The following is a 16,005-nucleotide window of genomic DNA, read 5'->3' as shown; positions in this document are numbered from 1 at the left end:
ACAGAGCATTCTTTTCTGTTGCTAATCTTTTAGATAAACCTTTCCGATATTTTTTCATACTTCTTTTATATCATCCTCATTCCATATTTTTCAGCCTCTCATAAAAAAACGTTTTGGCATCTGTAACTTCGGTAAAATGGTCCATTTTTTTTTCAGAAGTCGTTTAATAATTTGTCTTCGAATATTTATTCTTCAAATAACAGATAAAATCATAAAAATGAATTACTTATTGGATTGTTTCAGTCCGAAAATAGGAACATTGCACTAATTACCCAAAATTCTCAAGCAAAAGTGTCCCGAACTTTAAATAAGAAAATTTCACCACCTAACAATGGCCAAAGCCCTATTCTTTGGAATGAAAGCATAATGTGTCTTTTGAAAAGAAATTATATTATTTACAGAGAATTAATTATCGCTCAATATTATAACAGGACGAAATATAAAGATACTCTAATAACATTTGCTCACTTTCTGCTATTTGTAGCACACAGTCTCATAGCCATATGTCGCAATCACCCCTAGAATGTTATTGCTTTGTATAGACTAGCCAAACGAATGCGTAAAGGATTCTCTGTAAGCACAGAATAACAAAACTTTACGAGTGCCCGGAAATAGGACTTTTCCGGTAATTAGTCCCTCTACCCCTTACCTATCTCGTGTAGTGTGAATTTGTCTTAAAGTCCAGCTTCGGATAGTATTTGGTTCACACGAGGAAAAATCTGTCGTATTGATATCTCGTAGGCCTGCAGGTGAAAGACACTAAGTCGAAAATGATAGTTTTGAGATGAAGGCGATTGAATAATTCCTTGATATGTACATTGTATTTGCCGCTACAATTGCGAACATTTTACAAATTTTCTTTGCTGGTATCACCATATTATATGTATTAGTTATAATTTGCAGGGAAAAAATCTTCAATTTTTATTATTAGAGGGGCTATTTATATTAAATTAATGGGGGATGTTGATGACTTAATATCTTTCTTCTGACAGTGAGCCCGGATGTTTAGGCATTTATTTTGGTTAAAACAGGCAGGCATGTGGGCACTAAAATAGTAAAAACAGGCAGTGAAATAGGCAAACAGACAAAAATAGATAAATACTTAATAAACTATCCCATATGGTACTCACTTTCCTTGGTTACATGTCACAACAAGATGCTTTTTTAAGTTGTCAACTGTCATAGTGAGCCGCCAGACAGAGAGAACTTTTTTCATGGCGGAAAAAGATCTTTCTCTTCTACTGAAGTGATTGGAGCAAACTTAAAACAATTTATTTCAGAAGGAATGTCTCCACTTTCTTTCAGAGATCGGGAAAACCGACTGTGTATTGTCTCAAAAAGAGGGGTGTGAGAAGGGATTAGAGACTTCAAAGTACACGTGACTGTGCGTGCAAGCGACAACAGTAACGGGACCTGGAGACTTGCTTTTAATAGTTCCTTCATCCCCTTTCTTTCACTGGTAAACCCGAAGTGATCTGAGGACTGAGGGTTACCTATTGTTCAAACATCTTTGTTAAGTGACACAAAAGATGGAATAAGATTCTAAGCAAATATTTGTGTGGTGTGAATATATGTTTTTAATTTGTACAACCCGTCCTTTTTTTGTCTTTTGATAAAATTTATGTGCGGTTTATTTTAAATGCATTAAAATATAGAAAATGTACAATAACGGCGTAAAAAAGCTAAAAAAGGTATTTAACCTTAAAATAGGCAACGGGAGCTAAGATAGGCAAAAAAGGCAAAATAAAAATTGGGCCTATCGTCCCCAAATGTGTGGAAACGTGTTTATCTCTAATAAGTCTTTCATACATGCACTCAGTTTAAAAAAGGCATTTTGCCTAACATCCGGGCTCTATTTATCACTGTGACTCACGAGTAGTTCAGCATGTACGCATCCTTTAAACCTTGCAGCTTGACGTCTCTCAGAGTCAGATACAGTTGTCCCCTTCCCTGCCCATGCGACAGTTTCAGTTCCTTGATCTCGAAGGGGTCGAGTGGGGTCAAGTTGAACATTTTGTCACCTGAAAAAAAATACACATTCGTCGCTATCTCTCGCTGAACGAAAAACATAATTTCTGTATCAACCGACATGTATTCTGATGGAGCAAGAAATTTGTAACATAAAGAAATACATTCTCGGTAACTCTGATCACGAAAATTTGATTTATGGTGGTATACCTTGTTTGCCTAGCGATGTGTATCGTGCAATATTAGCTAATTTTTTTTTTATAAATTTCCGCTTATTTATTTAATATAAATATGTTGAAAAGTTTTGGAAATAATTACGGTTTTTGCTTCCGTAACACAGATTCTTGTGATCCTCGCTTCAGTGTTTAGAATTATACCGTAATGTAAATATTTCATTTTGCTTGTAAGTAGCATTGCACAAAGTATTGGCTAAATCAGTTCCTAGCGTGTTGCACTATATTCTTGAATCACCTTGTACTGTACATGGACTGAGAAGGCGAATAAGGACTTCATGCCGACGCCTTGTGGTTTGTTACTGTATGACGTGTGATTTGTAATTTACTTACCTTTGACGAGGTTCGGAATCATTTCTCTGCTACTGTTCAGCACACATTCTCCAAAGTTTGGGTCTAAGCGTGAGCAGACTTTGAAGTATGAGGCTGTAATAGAACATAAGCAATGTTGTTATTCCACTTAGTCTACCTAAACGCGACATATCGGAATTCACGCTAATTTAAACTTCGATCCGTGTGATTGTTCTCTGATTTACTGTGAAGAATAAAGCGATGACGACCCATTATCTAATCAGGAAATTTTCCAGTTGTAGGAAAAATGAGGCAAGATAGAATTTTAAATCAAAGCAGAGACAGTGGAAGAGTCTTGAATGCAAAATTGACAGTGGTACCACAGTCTAGTATAGACCAAGACTGGATACAGCACTGTGACGTCACCTCTCTCCGCTCTGCCGTCTCGCATTCGATGTCTGTGCAAGGTCTGTGAAATGTGGACAGCAGTTTGCAGGGAGGGTGGAGAGGGTATTTGGCGTGCAGGTAGCAGTGATTTAGGCCATAAATAAAAGTGATCTGCGTTCATAACACAATTTAAAGCCTGGATATCCCAATGGTAATGTTAACTCAATTGCACATCTTGTGTACTGATTATAAATAATTCAATGTCTGCTCTATTATGCGAAAATCAATCTATAGCAAAGACAGTCTCATATGCAGGACACTTTCCTGTATCTAATAATCACGTAGTATTTCATTTCAGTTAATTTGGCGAAACAAATATATAGTAAAATAATACAAGTTTTTATTATGCACGTTCATTTGTACGCCAAGATATGCTTTATTTATAATGACTGCAATCACACAACGTGTTTGAAAATGATTAGAAATAATGAAACCTTTGCTGTGTTTTATGAAAAAAAATACACACAAACTACATTTTCGTTTCTCTGTAATTTGGAAGAAGGCACAGAACGATTATGTTGACATTTTTCTGCATTTTTTGTTTCTTTTTTCTTTAACTAATTTATCAATATTGGGACATAATGATTGGGCAATATATAATTAAGACTGCATGTTAGGTTGTGATCTGACAAAGTACTATTTGATTTAGGTTTAGCAAGTTTCATAACAGAAAAAATTGTTCGCATACAACAATACGAACCAAAAATACATAAGCTAATACCTGTGCAGCAAATGCATACAATCTCGGGAATTTGGCTTGGTAGAAATTCGTGTTAAAGTCAACCAAGTCCTTGTTATGTTTATATTTGTCCATCAACAAACCGTCACATTGTAAATTTAACAGTTACAATTGATACCTGCTAGGAACATCTTTGACATCTGGGGAATAAGGGGTTGCAAAGAGCTGAAATATAGTAGAAACTGTTCTACATCTTGAAACTTCGACTCAACTGGCGAAGAAGATCTTGTAGAATTTGCACATATTCTTCAGAGAGACTAATGTCCGGATCACGCACTTCCGATAACTTTGAAAAATGCACAGTTTTCAGCCAGCAGTTGATTTACCCATAGACCAATGACAATTTTAACGCTTCAACTTTATAGTATATATCTGTTACGATGAGTCCCTTGCCCTGAAGTGAGATATTTAAATAGTTTAAGTGATTTGTTAAATCCGCATGGAAAGCCAAGTCACAAATTCAGGTTTTTTTCTTGCAACTCGGGGACAGGCTGATTTAGACTAGTCATGAATAATGCTATTTCTTCTCTTAACTCAAAGAAACGCCGTTTATGTAGGCAACTTTGCATTACGATGCTCTCACCTGGCGTCACACGAAATGGGGGATGTGCTCTTCGTCCACGAATGTTACACAGTCTGAAACTGTCTTCCGCTGGTCTAGTACATACAGTCACGAAGCTCAATAAGTAGTAAATATGCATCCATAGCTAGTTGCTAACCACTACGATCGCTACTGTGGCCGTATTACAGACAATGCGAAAAGTACCTGCACATTCTATTGTTTCTAGTACGCTCATAAACTCAAGCTTCGTGACTGTATATACTAGACTGTGGTGGTACCTTGGTTCCGAAGAATTTCTTGGAAATTCGTGTTTTGTAAACATTAATTTTTAAGCAGAAAATTTTATAAAGGGAACATATTACCACAGTCTACTATATACAGTCACGAAGCTCAATACTTACTAAATAAGCAAACATAGAGAGTTGAAATATGCATCCATAGATGGTTGCTAACCACCAGGATCGCTACAGTAGCGATAGTAACTCCCGCCTCATCACATACCCTTTCCCCAGCAGACGATAAAATGTATTGTACTTTCGATATCGTATTCTTTTGAAAAAATTAACACATTCCTTCCACTATTGAAATATGAAATACATATAGTTTATATATTATTTTCATAAAGTATATTATTATATTATATTTTATAAACTCACCTTCTTGGATCTTTCGAAAGAAGGATAACTCTGACCTCTTTTTCTTACAATATTTATATTACCACAAACGTCTCCTTGTCCCATATTATTATTCAAATTATTGTATTTTAGCCAGTTACAGTGTTATTACAACCGATAACGAACATTTCACAGTTTACACAACTTTTCACAACAAAGCGAAATACGGCACAGTCAATGCCTTTTCGATCTAGACCAGGCCGTAATGTATGTTAGGGTTTTCTATTTCAGTGTATGGAGCTCAGTGAAATATTATATTATAACTTTATTGCGTATCATTGCTAAGTTTTATTCAGTGTAATGTGTCCATAAGTTCCGTTTACTTCTTATTGCATAATATGTTGCAGAAATAATGACAAAACTGTGTTATTTTAATGTGAAGAGAATTTTACATGTTAACATAATCTGTTCGCTTCAACATTTTAAGTTTAGAATGGAAGCTATTTTGATTTTAATTTAGCACATCTACCTTCCTTAATTGTAGACGGAAAATTTACCATACTACTCCTATGAAATTAGTGTACGTACGATTGTGTTACTTCGTCTCTTGGGTAGTAGATAAATACAATAATTCAGTAGTCGATTGTAATATTAAAATACAGACAAATAGAATGTGATGAGTGTCATACATGACATTATGTTTATTATAATGTATAATTGCGAATATAAGAATATAAGTTGAATATAGTAAACATAACCTATAATTTCCATATCACATAACATACATATGTAGTGGCAGGGCATTGGAGACCAGTAAAATTAGACAGAAAGGGGCAACTAGTACAGTAAACATAACCTATGTTGAATCTTTCGTACACTACTTTTAACACTTGAATTTAAATAATTGATTAAGTGGTGATCTTACTCGTGTTAATTATGTAAGCATGTGCGACTTACAGCTGTCAGCCGCACATGCTTACATAATTAACACGAGTAAGATCACCATTTAATTAATTATTTGTAAACATAACCTATAATTTCAACATATCTAAATATTCGTGCGGTGGAACTGAAAATTATTGAATCGTGCATAAATGAAAGTATAAGAATTTCGCAATATTTAATCGAAATAAATGCAGGTAAGTTATTACACATACGAACAACGTAATTTTCACACCAAAAATAATATTACACCTTAACTCGCAAGGATTTATGTCTGAAGTGTCTCCTAACCATTGTTTTAAATTTTATTAATGAAATTACACTACATTTTAGAGAAATATATGTTACTTTTTATGAATTCCAATTAATTTATATGGTTGAAACGCCGCCCTTCGTGATCCGGTTAAGCGAGTCACATGGTCTGCCTTACGGCCTGTATTAGATTACGATGGCAGTGACACAGTCTATTGTTCCTTGTACACACAGCGCTCCAAGCGACTAGCAACTATCGCGAGGAATGCAAAAAATCATCCCAAGCTTCGTGACTGTATATACTAGACTGTTATATTACTTTCTTTTTGTTGCTTTATTCGCAATATATATTTTCATTTATTACATACACTTTAAAATCATAAATTACTTTAATTTGAATAATGTTTTCTTTGATTGAGTATTTAACGACACAGTATCAAGTACCAGGTTATTTAGCGTCGATGCGCTGGTGATAGCAAGAATATGTTTGGAGAGGTGAGGCCTAGGATTCGCCATAGATTACTTGACATTTGCCTTCCGATTTAGAAAAACCTCGGAAAAAACCCAAGCAGATATTTAGGCCAAGCGGGAATGGAACCCGCGATCGAGCACAACTCCGGGTCTGCAGGGAATCTCCTTAGCTGACTTAGCTATGCCGGTGGTTAACTAAAGGTATAATAGGGCTGTAATACAAGTACTTCTGTTAGGCCTATATCCTGTACACGTATTATAGGCCGAATTATACTTTTAGGCCTGTAATAGGTAGACCCTATGTAGCGTGTAACAAATTCAGTACTTGTACAAATTCTGGGGCCAGTTCTCGGACCAAGACAAAAAAAAAATTAATGGAAAGATCTCCTCATAAATCTTTGGTTTATGACAGTGGCGTAGCGTGGCTTCCGAAAGGGGTACCAACCCAAGAGTGTTAGTAATAACTATTCTAAAAATTAATTAGATTTAAGAATATAATTTTACAAAAATTATGAACCATAATATGTTGAATTAGTAAAAGTTATATTCTCGTAACAGTCTTAATTGCAGATAAATTCTTCAATTTTTCAATGCTAATATGTCAATACCATCATCCTGAAAGCTCAGTGTGGACTGTAATTTGACGAGCAGGGATTTCTCAATGTTCATTAAAGCCAGAGATTAGTATCTAGTCTGGTTCTGGGAGTTTCTCATATTTTTTTAAAGTCTTTTTAAAGCGGAAAGTGATGGTTCCCTAGCTGCACTGGTAGCGTTATGGTTGGGAGTAACGCACAAAGCTTGGATGTCTAAGGGAAAACAGGGGTCAGATGTAAAGTGTGCATGCACTAATGTAATACATGTACACTGTCTGCCAACATCTGTATCTGAATAACTTACTACAAGTTCACTTGTCAAAGCTGCACAGTAAAAAAAAATCCATAATTTTCTCTTAGGCATGCAAGAGCTTTCGGGGATTTATGTTTTATATTCAGAAACATATTTTGCAGCGAGAAGACTAAAAAAGTAAAGTTTCGGGTCGTCAGAAAAACTTTCGGAGACATTCTGGCATACTGTATCAGTGGTCTCAATATATGCCCGTCTGTATGAGCATTTTCGTTCTTCCCTTACCATGCAGTTAGTTAATTAAATCTTTTGGTACGTGATGAGCAGTTAGAAGAAGAGGTACCTTCCATTTATTCCGCATATAATCAAAATTTTCCCTCAAGTGTTGCATGTGATTTTTATGTACTACAAAATGCAATGTCACATGTTTTAGTCTGAAGAATTTTGAAGGGAGCATCAGAATGAGGGGAAGAAAAAAATCCAACTTGAAAGTGAAATCGTAGTCGCTTAAAAGCAAAGGAAGACTGTTTAAAGAAGAAAATGTTTCCGTATCCGATTCATTTGAATTTGGAATAGGGGAATTAGGCCTAAAATGACATACCTTAAGGAAATCTTGAAAAAAATATACATTCTTACCAAATTTGTTTTTGTCATTTATATATAACTGATACTACGACATTAACACATATATTAAGATCAACAAAGTGAAAAATACGGACAATCTTTAACTGAAAGGTATATTTGAAAATAGACAAACTATGTCATTTTACCCAAGTTACTAGGGTAAAATGACACACTTAAGTTAATTTTTACATAGTTCAAAAAAAAAAAAAAAATTCCTTTAGATACACTTGCACATTCATTGTGTTCCCATGAGAAACATTTCTTGCATTGTAGCCATGTTTCTTCCGGTTTATATTGGCTGTAAAATTCATTGCAGTACAGACAAGGTGCTTCGTTCTCAACATCACCATCGAAGTCACTCTCTTCATCTTGGTCCCCATTGCTTAGATCAAACTAAAGCTGTGTTTATCCTCTGTTTGCTGAACATCTTTCTTCTACAGCACTTCTTTCAGCTTCGTTTAATTTTAATTGGTCATTAAAAAAGATGCTCGATTTGGGACCGTTCATGTGTTCTCTTTCTTTTCGCCACAGATCTAGTGCCAGAGGGAATAGGGGAGATCTCTTGCTATGTCACATGAGGTGAAGGCCTCGTTTGTGACGTTTCCGCTGCTGGAACAGTTGCGGGTGATGGCTCTATCATACGTCCTTTTGCATTCCTTGTTGTTGAACTGCTCTTCTGTGTTGCACCCTTTGGCCCGTCTGTAGGGACTGCATTCGTTAGAAGTCTGTCTGTGGGGGCTGCAGGACTAAATAAGTGATCAGGAAATATGTCCAAATTGAGTGGACAAATTCTTGTTGAAGAAAATCCACCCAATGCATTGGTGTTGGTTGCAGCTTTTCCATAGACTTCAGAAAATAAGTCCGCAATTTGAAACTGTGTTATCACCCATCCAGGATGGTTCCTCAGCCACTTTGTAACGGCCTGATCATATGTTTTGTTTTCAAAGGCCCGAAGAAAGAGACATCAAGTGGCTGGAGTCGGTGGGTGCAGTGACGAGGGAAGGCTAACATGACGTGTGATCACTGTTGCCAACTTCTCTGCACTATAGAGCTGTAAATCCAAACTCATCTTACAATGTTTTCCACAAAAGCGCTTTTTGGTGAAGTAGGTGCAAGTAAACTTCAGACTGGCCAAGCCTAGCTCATTGATAAGAGGCTAAATCAGAGTAACAAAATTCAGTGCATATAAATGTTGAAAATATATTTATTTTAGAAACTTTAGGGTTTTATATATTTTAAAGAAATCCCCATCTCACCTATTTTAAAATCAGTTAGCTTTACGAAAAATTCAGTCGAGCAATGAGACAGATCCCGCTATATATTACATAATTTCACAGAAGTAATCACTAATCAGCCATTGTAAACAAATTTGACACCAATTTTGCAAATCGCTATCGCCCATAATATATGGCTTCTCATTTCCAGTCAGAAACATGCACTTGGGTAAAATGATATAGTATGTCATTTTAGGCAAGTAGGTGGTATGTCATTTTACCCGGAATGGAAAAGAATAAGAAGTTGTGTTAGTACGACCTAACCTCTTTATGAATTTGGATATTGTATTGCTTTTTATAGAGGGAAATATTCATGTTTTCAGTCATGACCATTATTTCGCTAATATCTGAAGCTTAAAAGGACAAAAAATACATAACTTACCTTAACAATATTATATTGTCTTGCAGTTTTTTCCTTTAGTTGCACCTGCTTCACCAAAAAGCGCCTTTGCTTGCTAAAACTTGGACGTAACCACTGTTTCCAGATTCTGTGCACTATAGAGCTGTAAATTCAAACTCAGGTTATAGTGTTTTCACAAAACACATAGTATGTCATTTTAGGCCTATACCTTGACCAAAACTACTTCCGACTTAACAGCTTATAGAGAAGGGGGAGCAGTGTTGTCATGTTGCCCATCTTTCGTGTAAGCGAGCGCGCTGCCGATAGAGTGCAGTAATGAACGGCTGACATCAGAGTCCGTGGATATACCAGAGTAGCGCAATCACCCAGTCGGCCGCCATTGTTATTCCTTTCCAACACGCGTGGGATAGGAATATTTAAAGTAAAACTCAGATATTTTTAATTTGAAGGGCGAAAACTTCTAAAGGATCTTCTTACAGTTTAGAACATTATTGTCAGTCAACATACCAATGTATAAAAACTCCATTTAATAATTATTATAGCATAAATACGCATTTAAGAGTTCAATACACTCCTTCATAAACATCACAGTTATAGGTATTACAACAACATGAACTTAATAAATTACAAGAAACAAATGAAAACAACAATGTTGCAAATAAAATAACAATAATCTAAACATTTCCAACTGCATTCCTCGTGCAAACTCTCCAGTTTCCGCATATAAGGGGACACTATACTGAAATTAGTTTTAAGAGTTTACAATAGCGGAATCAATAACTACCACACTTACGAAGCTAGATTCACCAAGTTCTGATCACTGGTATATCTGCTTAATTGTAACAAATATATAAAATTTCATCCGCCTATGATAAGTGATTTGCATTTCATTAATATTTTATTGAAATATTGAACCGCTTTATATAAAAAGTCGCTTGCATTACAATTGACATTATTGACATTCACTTATATGGATCCTTACATACATGGAATCAAAGCTTACTATAGGGTTTTGCTGTAACATTAATCAGTAAGTTACTAGAATTTTTTATTATAAAATAAAAAATAAAATTAATAGCCATAAAAATTCCTACTAATTTACCCATTCACTGTACAGAAAATTCCAATAGTAATGTTTGTTCCAATGTATATAAAGAATCATATAAGTGAATATCAATTAAAAATAATGTAAATTGTGGCGCAAGGGACTTTTTATATAAAGCAATACAATATTTTATTAAGGCATTAATAAAATGCAAACCACTTACCATAGACGGACAAAATTTTGTACACGTGTTATTATTAACCAGATGTACTAGTGATAAACATTTTGTGAATTTAGCTTTAAAAATATGGAAGTTAGTAATTTCAGTACCGGTATATTGTCCCCAAGGATACACTGATGTGAGATTTGGTAAAAAAAAATCGTTTCTTTGTTTTTATCTTTAAAAATTTGTTTGTGGTCTAAAGATATCCTTTTCATGGCCATACGACCGGTCTGTCAGCTGTTTAGAGTCACATTTTTGCAAGGCTGAGGGCTCTGACTGTTAATTTAAATGCTCCGTCCACGCCCTCCACTCTGAATTCTGCGACCATTTTGGAAATTACGCTGCATTTCATACATTATTTATTATATTAGATTTCCGATTGATCTTCTCGACTTCTCGAAATATTTCTTCATACTGTAGAATCCAACAGATGTTAGGCCTACTTCAAAGGCTGCTTTCCTTTGAAAGATATTCAGTTACAAAGGGTAGATAGATACAAAGGAGAGCACAACTCTTGTCTAAAGGAAAATTGCACTTGTTGCTAATAGCAACGAGTTAGAAAGAGAGAGATTCTTCTCTTTCTAACTCGTTGGCTAATAGCCGTAACAACGTGTTTTCCATGCTTGGGTTTTGTTTGTGATACAAGAAATATTTGCAAGTTTCTAACAGTTTTATTATTAGTGTTATAATACCGTCTACATTCTATAGTGATAGTGATTTGTAAATAATATTTATCTAGTATAGCGTTTTCATAAGTTTACATAGATTTTTTTTTTCAGTCGTCATCTTTATTTACTAGTGTAGGTTAGGTGTGCACAATGGTAGTGTATATAAGGGCAAGTTCTGCATATAATATGCTAGGTCTATAGGCTAAGTTTCAAAATGCCTAGAAAATAAAAAAGACGGAGACCTGATTCATTATTATCAGCCCAAACTTTGAAGTCAATTTTCTCCACTTTAATTTTCTGTAAATTTGCATTGCTATAAATGCTACTCTTTGTACAGATTTTGACTACATGCATGATTTTTTGTAAATGTTTTTGAATATGTTTTTAACAAAATTTACCATCAGGATTATACCCAACACTCATATTTTTTGTTGTTGTTTAGTCAACTGTCCGAAGACAGGTTTGAACCTCATAAGTAACACCAAAAAGGCATCACTCATGAGACAACTAGGCCAGGAGATAATGGGGTAAGGTGGCCAGTTCCTTTCTCCCTCCAATGCATACTTCGCCGATTAGCTACATATTCCACTAATCAGACTTCAGATGCATACAAACAATTGTTCTTCCTCTGACACATATCGTCAAGTGAGATGTACTGCCTGATTATATATATATACATATATATATATATATATATATATATATATATATATATATATACAAAGTGTATCAAAAATACGTGTACAAACTTCAGGCATGGGTTCCTTACACCAAAAGAAGGAAAAAAGTTCATATGAACATATGTCCCATAATCCTTTGTTTCCCCGTTAGGAACTGTTCAACACATTGGTACACTCATAAAATGCAACACACAAAACTCATAACCAATGCTTGAAATGTCCTCCTCTTGCTTCTAGACATGCATGCACTCGTCGAATCATGGACTGTCGTACCCTTTCAAATACTCCGGAATGATGTCGAATGGTTTCGCAAGCTTCCATGACACGTCGATGAAGAGTTTCATGATCCAGGATGTCTGCTCCATAAACCAATTGTTTAAGGTGCCCCAAAAGATAAAAATCCAAAGGATTGAGGTCGGGAGAACGTGCTGGCCATTGAACTGGTCCTCCTCTGCCTATCCATCTGTCATGGTAGACACCAGTCAGTGTATCTCGAACAAGGCGACTAAAATGTGCTGGAGCCCCATCATGCATGAACCACATGTTTTGTCTTATGTTCAGAGGCACATCTTCGTGCAGTAATTCTGGAAGAGTGTTTTGGATAAAGTCCCTGTAGATAGCACCTGTAAGACGTGCTGGTAGAACGTATGGACCTACCAGACAGTCACCTACAATTCCAGCCCACACATTAATCCTAAATTGTTGCTGATGTCTAGCCTGAAATACAGCACGAGGATTACGATCTGCCCATACGTGTTCATTGTGGAAATTGGTAATTCCATCTCTCCCAAACGTTGCCTCGTCTGTAAACAAAACTGATGAGACAAACAATGGATTGGGTATTTTTGCTACAAACCATCGGCAAAAGTTCTCCCGTGGTGGATAATCGGCAGGCGAAAGGCCCTGCACACGTTGCGGATACAAGAGCTGCTCGTGAAGTACCCTCCATGCTGTACTGTGTGATGTACCAGTTGCCACAGCCAATTGTCTTGTACTGATACCTGGATCGTCTTCGACACAGTGTAAAATGTCTTCTTCGAGGTTCGGCGTACGAACAACTCTTGGTCTTCCTCGATCACCAGTCTGTGGTGCAACGGTTCCTGTCTCAGCAACGCAACGTTACACAGCAACAAAGGTTTGATGATTCGGTTGTCTTTGGTCTGGAAACGCCATCTGATACAGCCGTACAGCCTCGCGTCCATTACCATTCGCGCGACCATACATAAAAATGATGTCAGCCTGCTCACGAAATGAATATCGTCCTGCCATGGTTGAACGAAATACGTTAACTCCACGTTCACAATTGCAACGTTGAAGACAGACTAATGACAAATGACACATGTAAACAAGTCTCCATGGCAACACTTCGCCATCTGCAATCCATTTCTGATACAACGAGTCACAGCCTTCTATGAATGAGAGCATAAAGAAATGAAGTTTTGAGGTTGGACCTCGAAGGCCGTTGGACGCAAACTTTTAGTAATAAATGAATAACGGGGAAACAAAGGATTATGGGACATATGTTCATATGAACTTTTTTCCTTCTTTTGGTGTAAGGAACCCATGCCTGAAGTTTGTACATGTATTTTTGATACACCCTGTATATATATATATATATATATATATATATAGGCCTATAAGCCAGAATATGAATAAGAGATATTTTTAATACTAATTGTTTTACGCTAGAGTTTATTTTTTTTCTGTTTTTCACACTTCAGTGCGTCAAATATTTTTAATTATTTTTTTAGTAAAATAAAAAGGAAAATTGTATAGTAAGTTTTGTTTCTGAAGATCTGACACGTATCTAGACAAAAATTCTGGACAAAATGTAGTAATTTTTGAAAACCTTAATTTACACAATTTAAAATTTAAAATAAAAAAAGTACAAAATTTCATAGATCTACCTAGAATAGTTTAGAAAATTGAAATTTCACATCAGTCTAACCTTAATAGGGTTTCTAGTTTCTACGGTCTTTGTATTTTCCAGTCGAGGCAAACAATACAATCTTGTCTCAAGAATGAATTCAGAACTTCACAAATATATTATGTTATTCTTGCAAATAGCAAATGGGATTAAATTCAGAAATTCTTGACTTGAAAGGGAGAATATGGTAAAAATTTGACACCGATCCTAATTGGTACGTGATTTTCATTTGTTTCGTGTAGAAATATCATTGCTGAAGCAACTTAAATTCTAGATTATTTTTATAAAAATATTTTGGGGCCCAAATTTTGAAAAAATAAATATAAAAATACAGTCATTCATTAATCTCACAATGTATGCTCGCTTAGGTAGCGGATCGTTCCTTTTTATATTTATAGTCACTTCTTTCCTTTTTCCTTATTTCTTTCTCCTTGTCACAGAGAAAACAAATGTGCGCTTTTTTCATTTCTCTGTGAACAGTTCTGAACACAGCAGCACTGCATTTTTTCGCATTTAAATTACATTCTTTCCCCATACAACTGTATACTGCATAGCGCGCGCTGGACTAACAATGGCGGATTTGTCGGCATTTGCCGGCTCAAACAATTGCGGTACTCTGGATATCCACGGACTCTGGCTGACATGAACACATACATTTCTAACCAATTTGTTGGACACTAGGCATTAAAATTTGTGTACATTATTATTTTTATTAGCCTATAGTAATAATAATAATAATAATAATAATAATAATAATAATAATAATAATAATAATAATAATAATAATAATACTTACTTACAAATGGCTTTTAACGAACCCGCAGGTTCATTGCCGCCCTACATAACCCCGCCATCGGTCCCTATCCTGTGCAAGATTAATCCAGTCTCTATCATCATATCCCACTTTCCTCAAATCCATTTTAATATTATCCTCCTATCTACGTCTCGGCCTCCCCAAAGATCTTTTTTCCTCCGGCCTCCCAACTAACACTCTATATGCATTTCCGGATTCGCCCTAATAATATTAATATATTATAAAAATTATTTATTTACATTTCATTTGCTTCATACTCCGATATCAGAATTTTTGTGGTAGCAACAATCTAGTTATATTTGCGTTCCGCCATATTTGTTTCAAGGTATAGTAATCTTTTATCAAAGATAACAAGCTGCACTTACGTTTAATAAAAGATCTTTTATGAAAGTAACTTTTACAAAAGAAAACCCATTACTTACTTACTTACAAATGGCTTTTAAGGAACCCGAAGGTTCATTGCCGCCCTCACATAAGCCCGCCATCGGTCCCTATTCTGTGCAAGATTAATCCAGTCTCTATCATCATACCCCACCTTCCTCAAATCCATTTTAATATTATCCTCCCATCTACGTCTCGGTCTCCCTAAAGGTCTTTTTCCCTCCGGTCTCCCAACTAACACTCTATATGCATTTCTGGATTCGCCCATACGTGCTACATGCCCTGCCCATCTCAAACGTCTGGATTTTAAGTTCCTAATTATGTCAGGTGAAGAATACAATGCGTGCAGTTCTGTGTTGTGTAACTTTCTCCATTCTCCTGTAACTTCATCCCGCTTAGCCCCAAATATTTTCCTAAGCACCTTATTCTCAAACATCCTTAACCTATGTTCCTCTCTCAGAGTGAGAGTCCAAGTTTCACAACCATACAGAAGAACCGGTAATACTCGTATAACTGTTTTATAAATTCTAACTTTCAGACTTTTGGACAGCAGACTGGATGATAAGAGCTTCTCAACCGAATAATAACACGCATTTCCCATATTTATTCTGCGTTTAATTTCCTCCCGAGTGTCATTTATATTTGT

The 16,005-nt window shown here is 35.7% G+C and overlaps 1 protein-coding gene across 2 annotated transcripts in view; it reads right to left on the bottom strand.

The window, feature by feature from the left end:
• Positions 1-16,005, bottom strand: part of LOC138699672 (protein takeout-like) — a 42,460-nt gene that overhangs the window by 14,399 nt on the left and 12,056 nt on the right. Inside the window, exons 1-3 of one of the 2 annotated variants that reach the window (XM_069825720.1) lie at positions 9,643-9,862; positions 2,535-2,627; positions 1,874-2,021 (exon numbers count right to left, since the gene is read on the bottom strand). In XM_069825720.1, the coding sequence (XP_069681821.1) occupies positions 1,874-2,021; positions 2,535-2,556 (170 nt within the window). In that variant the 5' untranslated portion in view covers positions 2,557-2,627; positions 9,643-9,862. Of the gene's footprint in view, positions 1-1,873; positions 2,022-2,534; positions 2,628-9,642; positions 9,863-16,005 lie in introns of those variants that run through there. The other variant, XM_069825719.1, reaches the window with a different exon arrangement.

This window comes from Periplaneta americana, chromosome 5, assembly GCF_040183065.1.
Source record: "Periplaneta americana isolate PAMFEO1 chromosome 5, P.americana_PAMFEO1_priV1, whole genome shotgun sequence".
Classification (NCBI taxonomy): domain Eukaryota; kingdom Metazoa; phylum Arthropoda; class Insecta; order Blattodea; family Blattidae; genus Periplaneta; species Periplaneta americana.
Note: the sequence above shows the minus strand (reverse complement) of the source record. Positions and strands in the feature narration are given on the sequence as shown.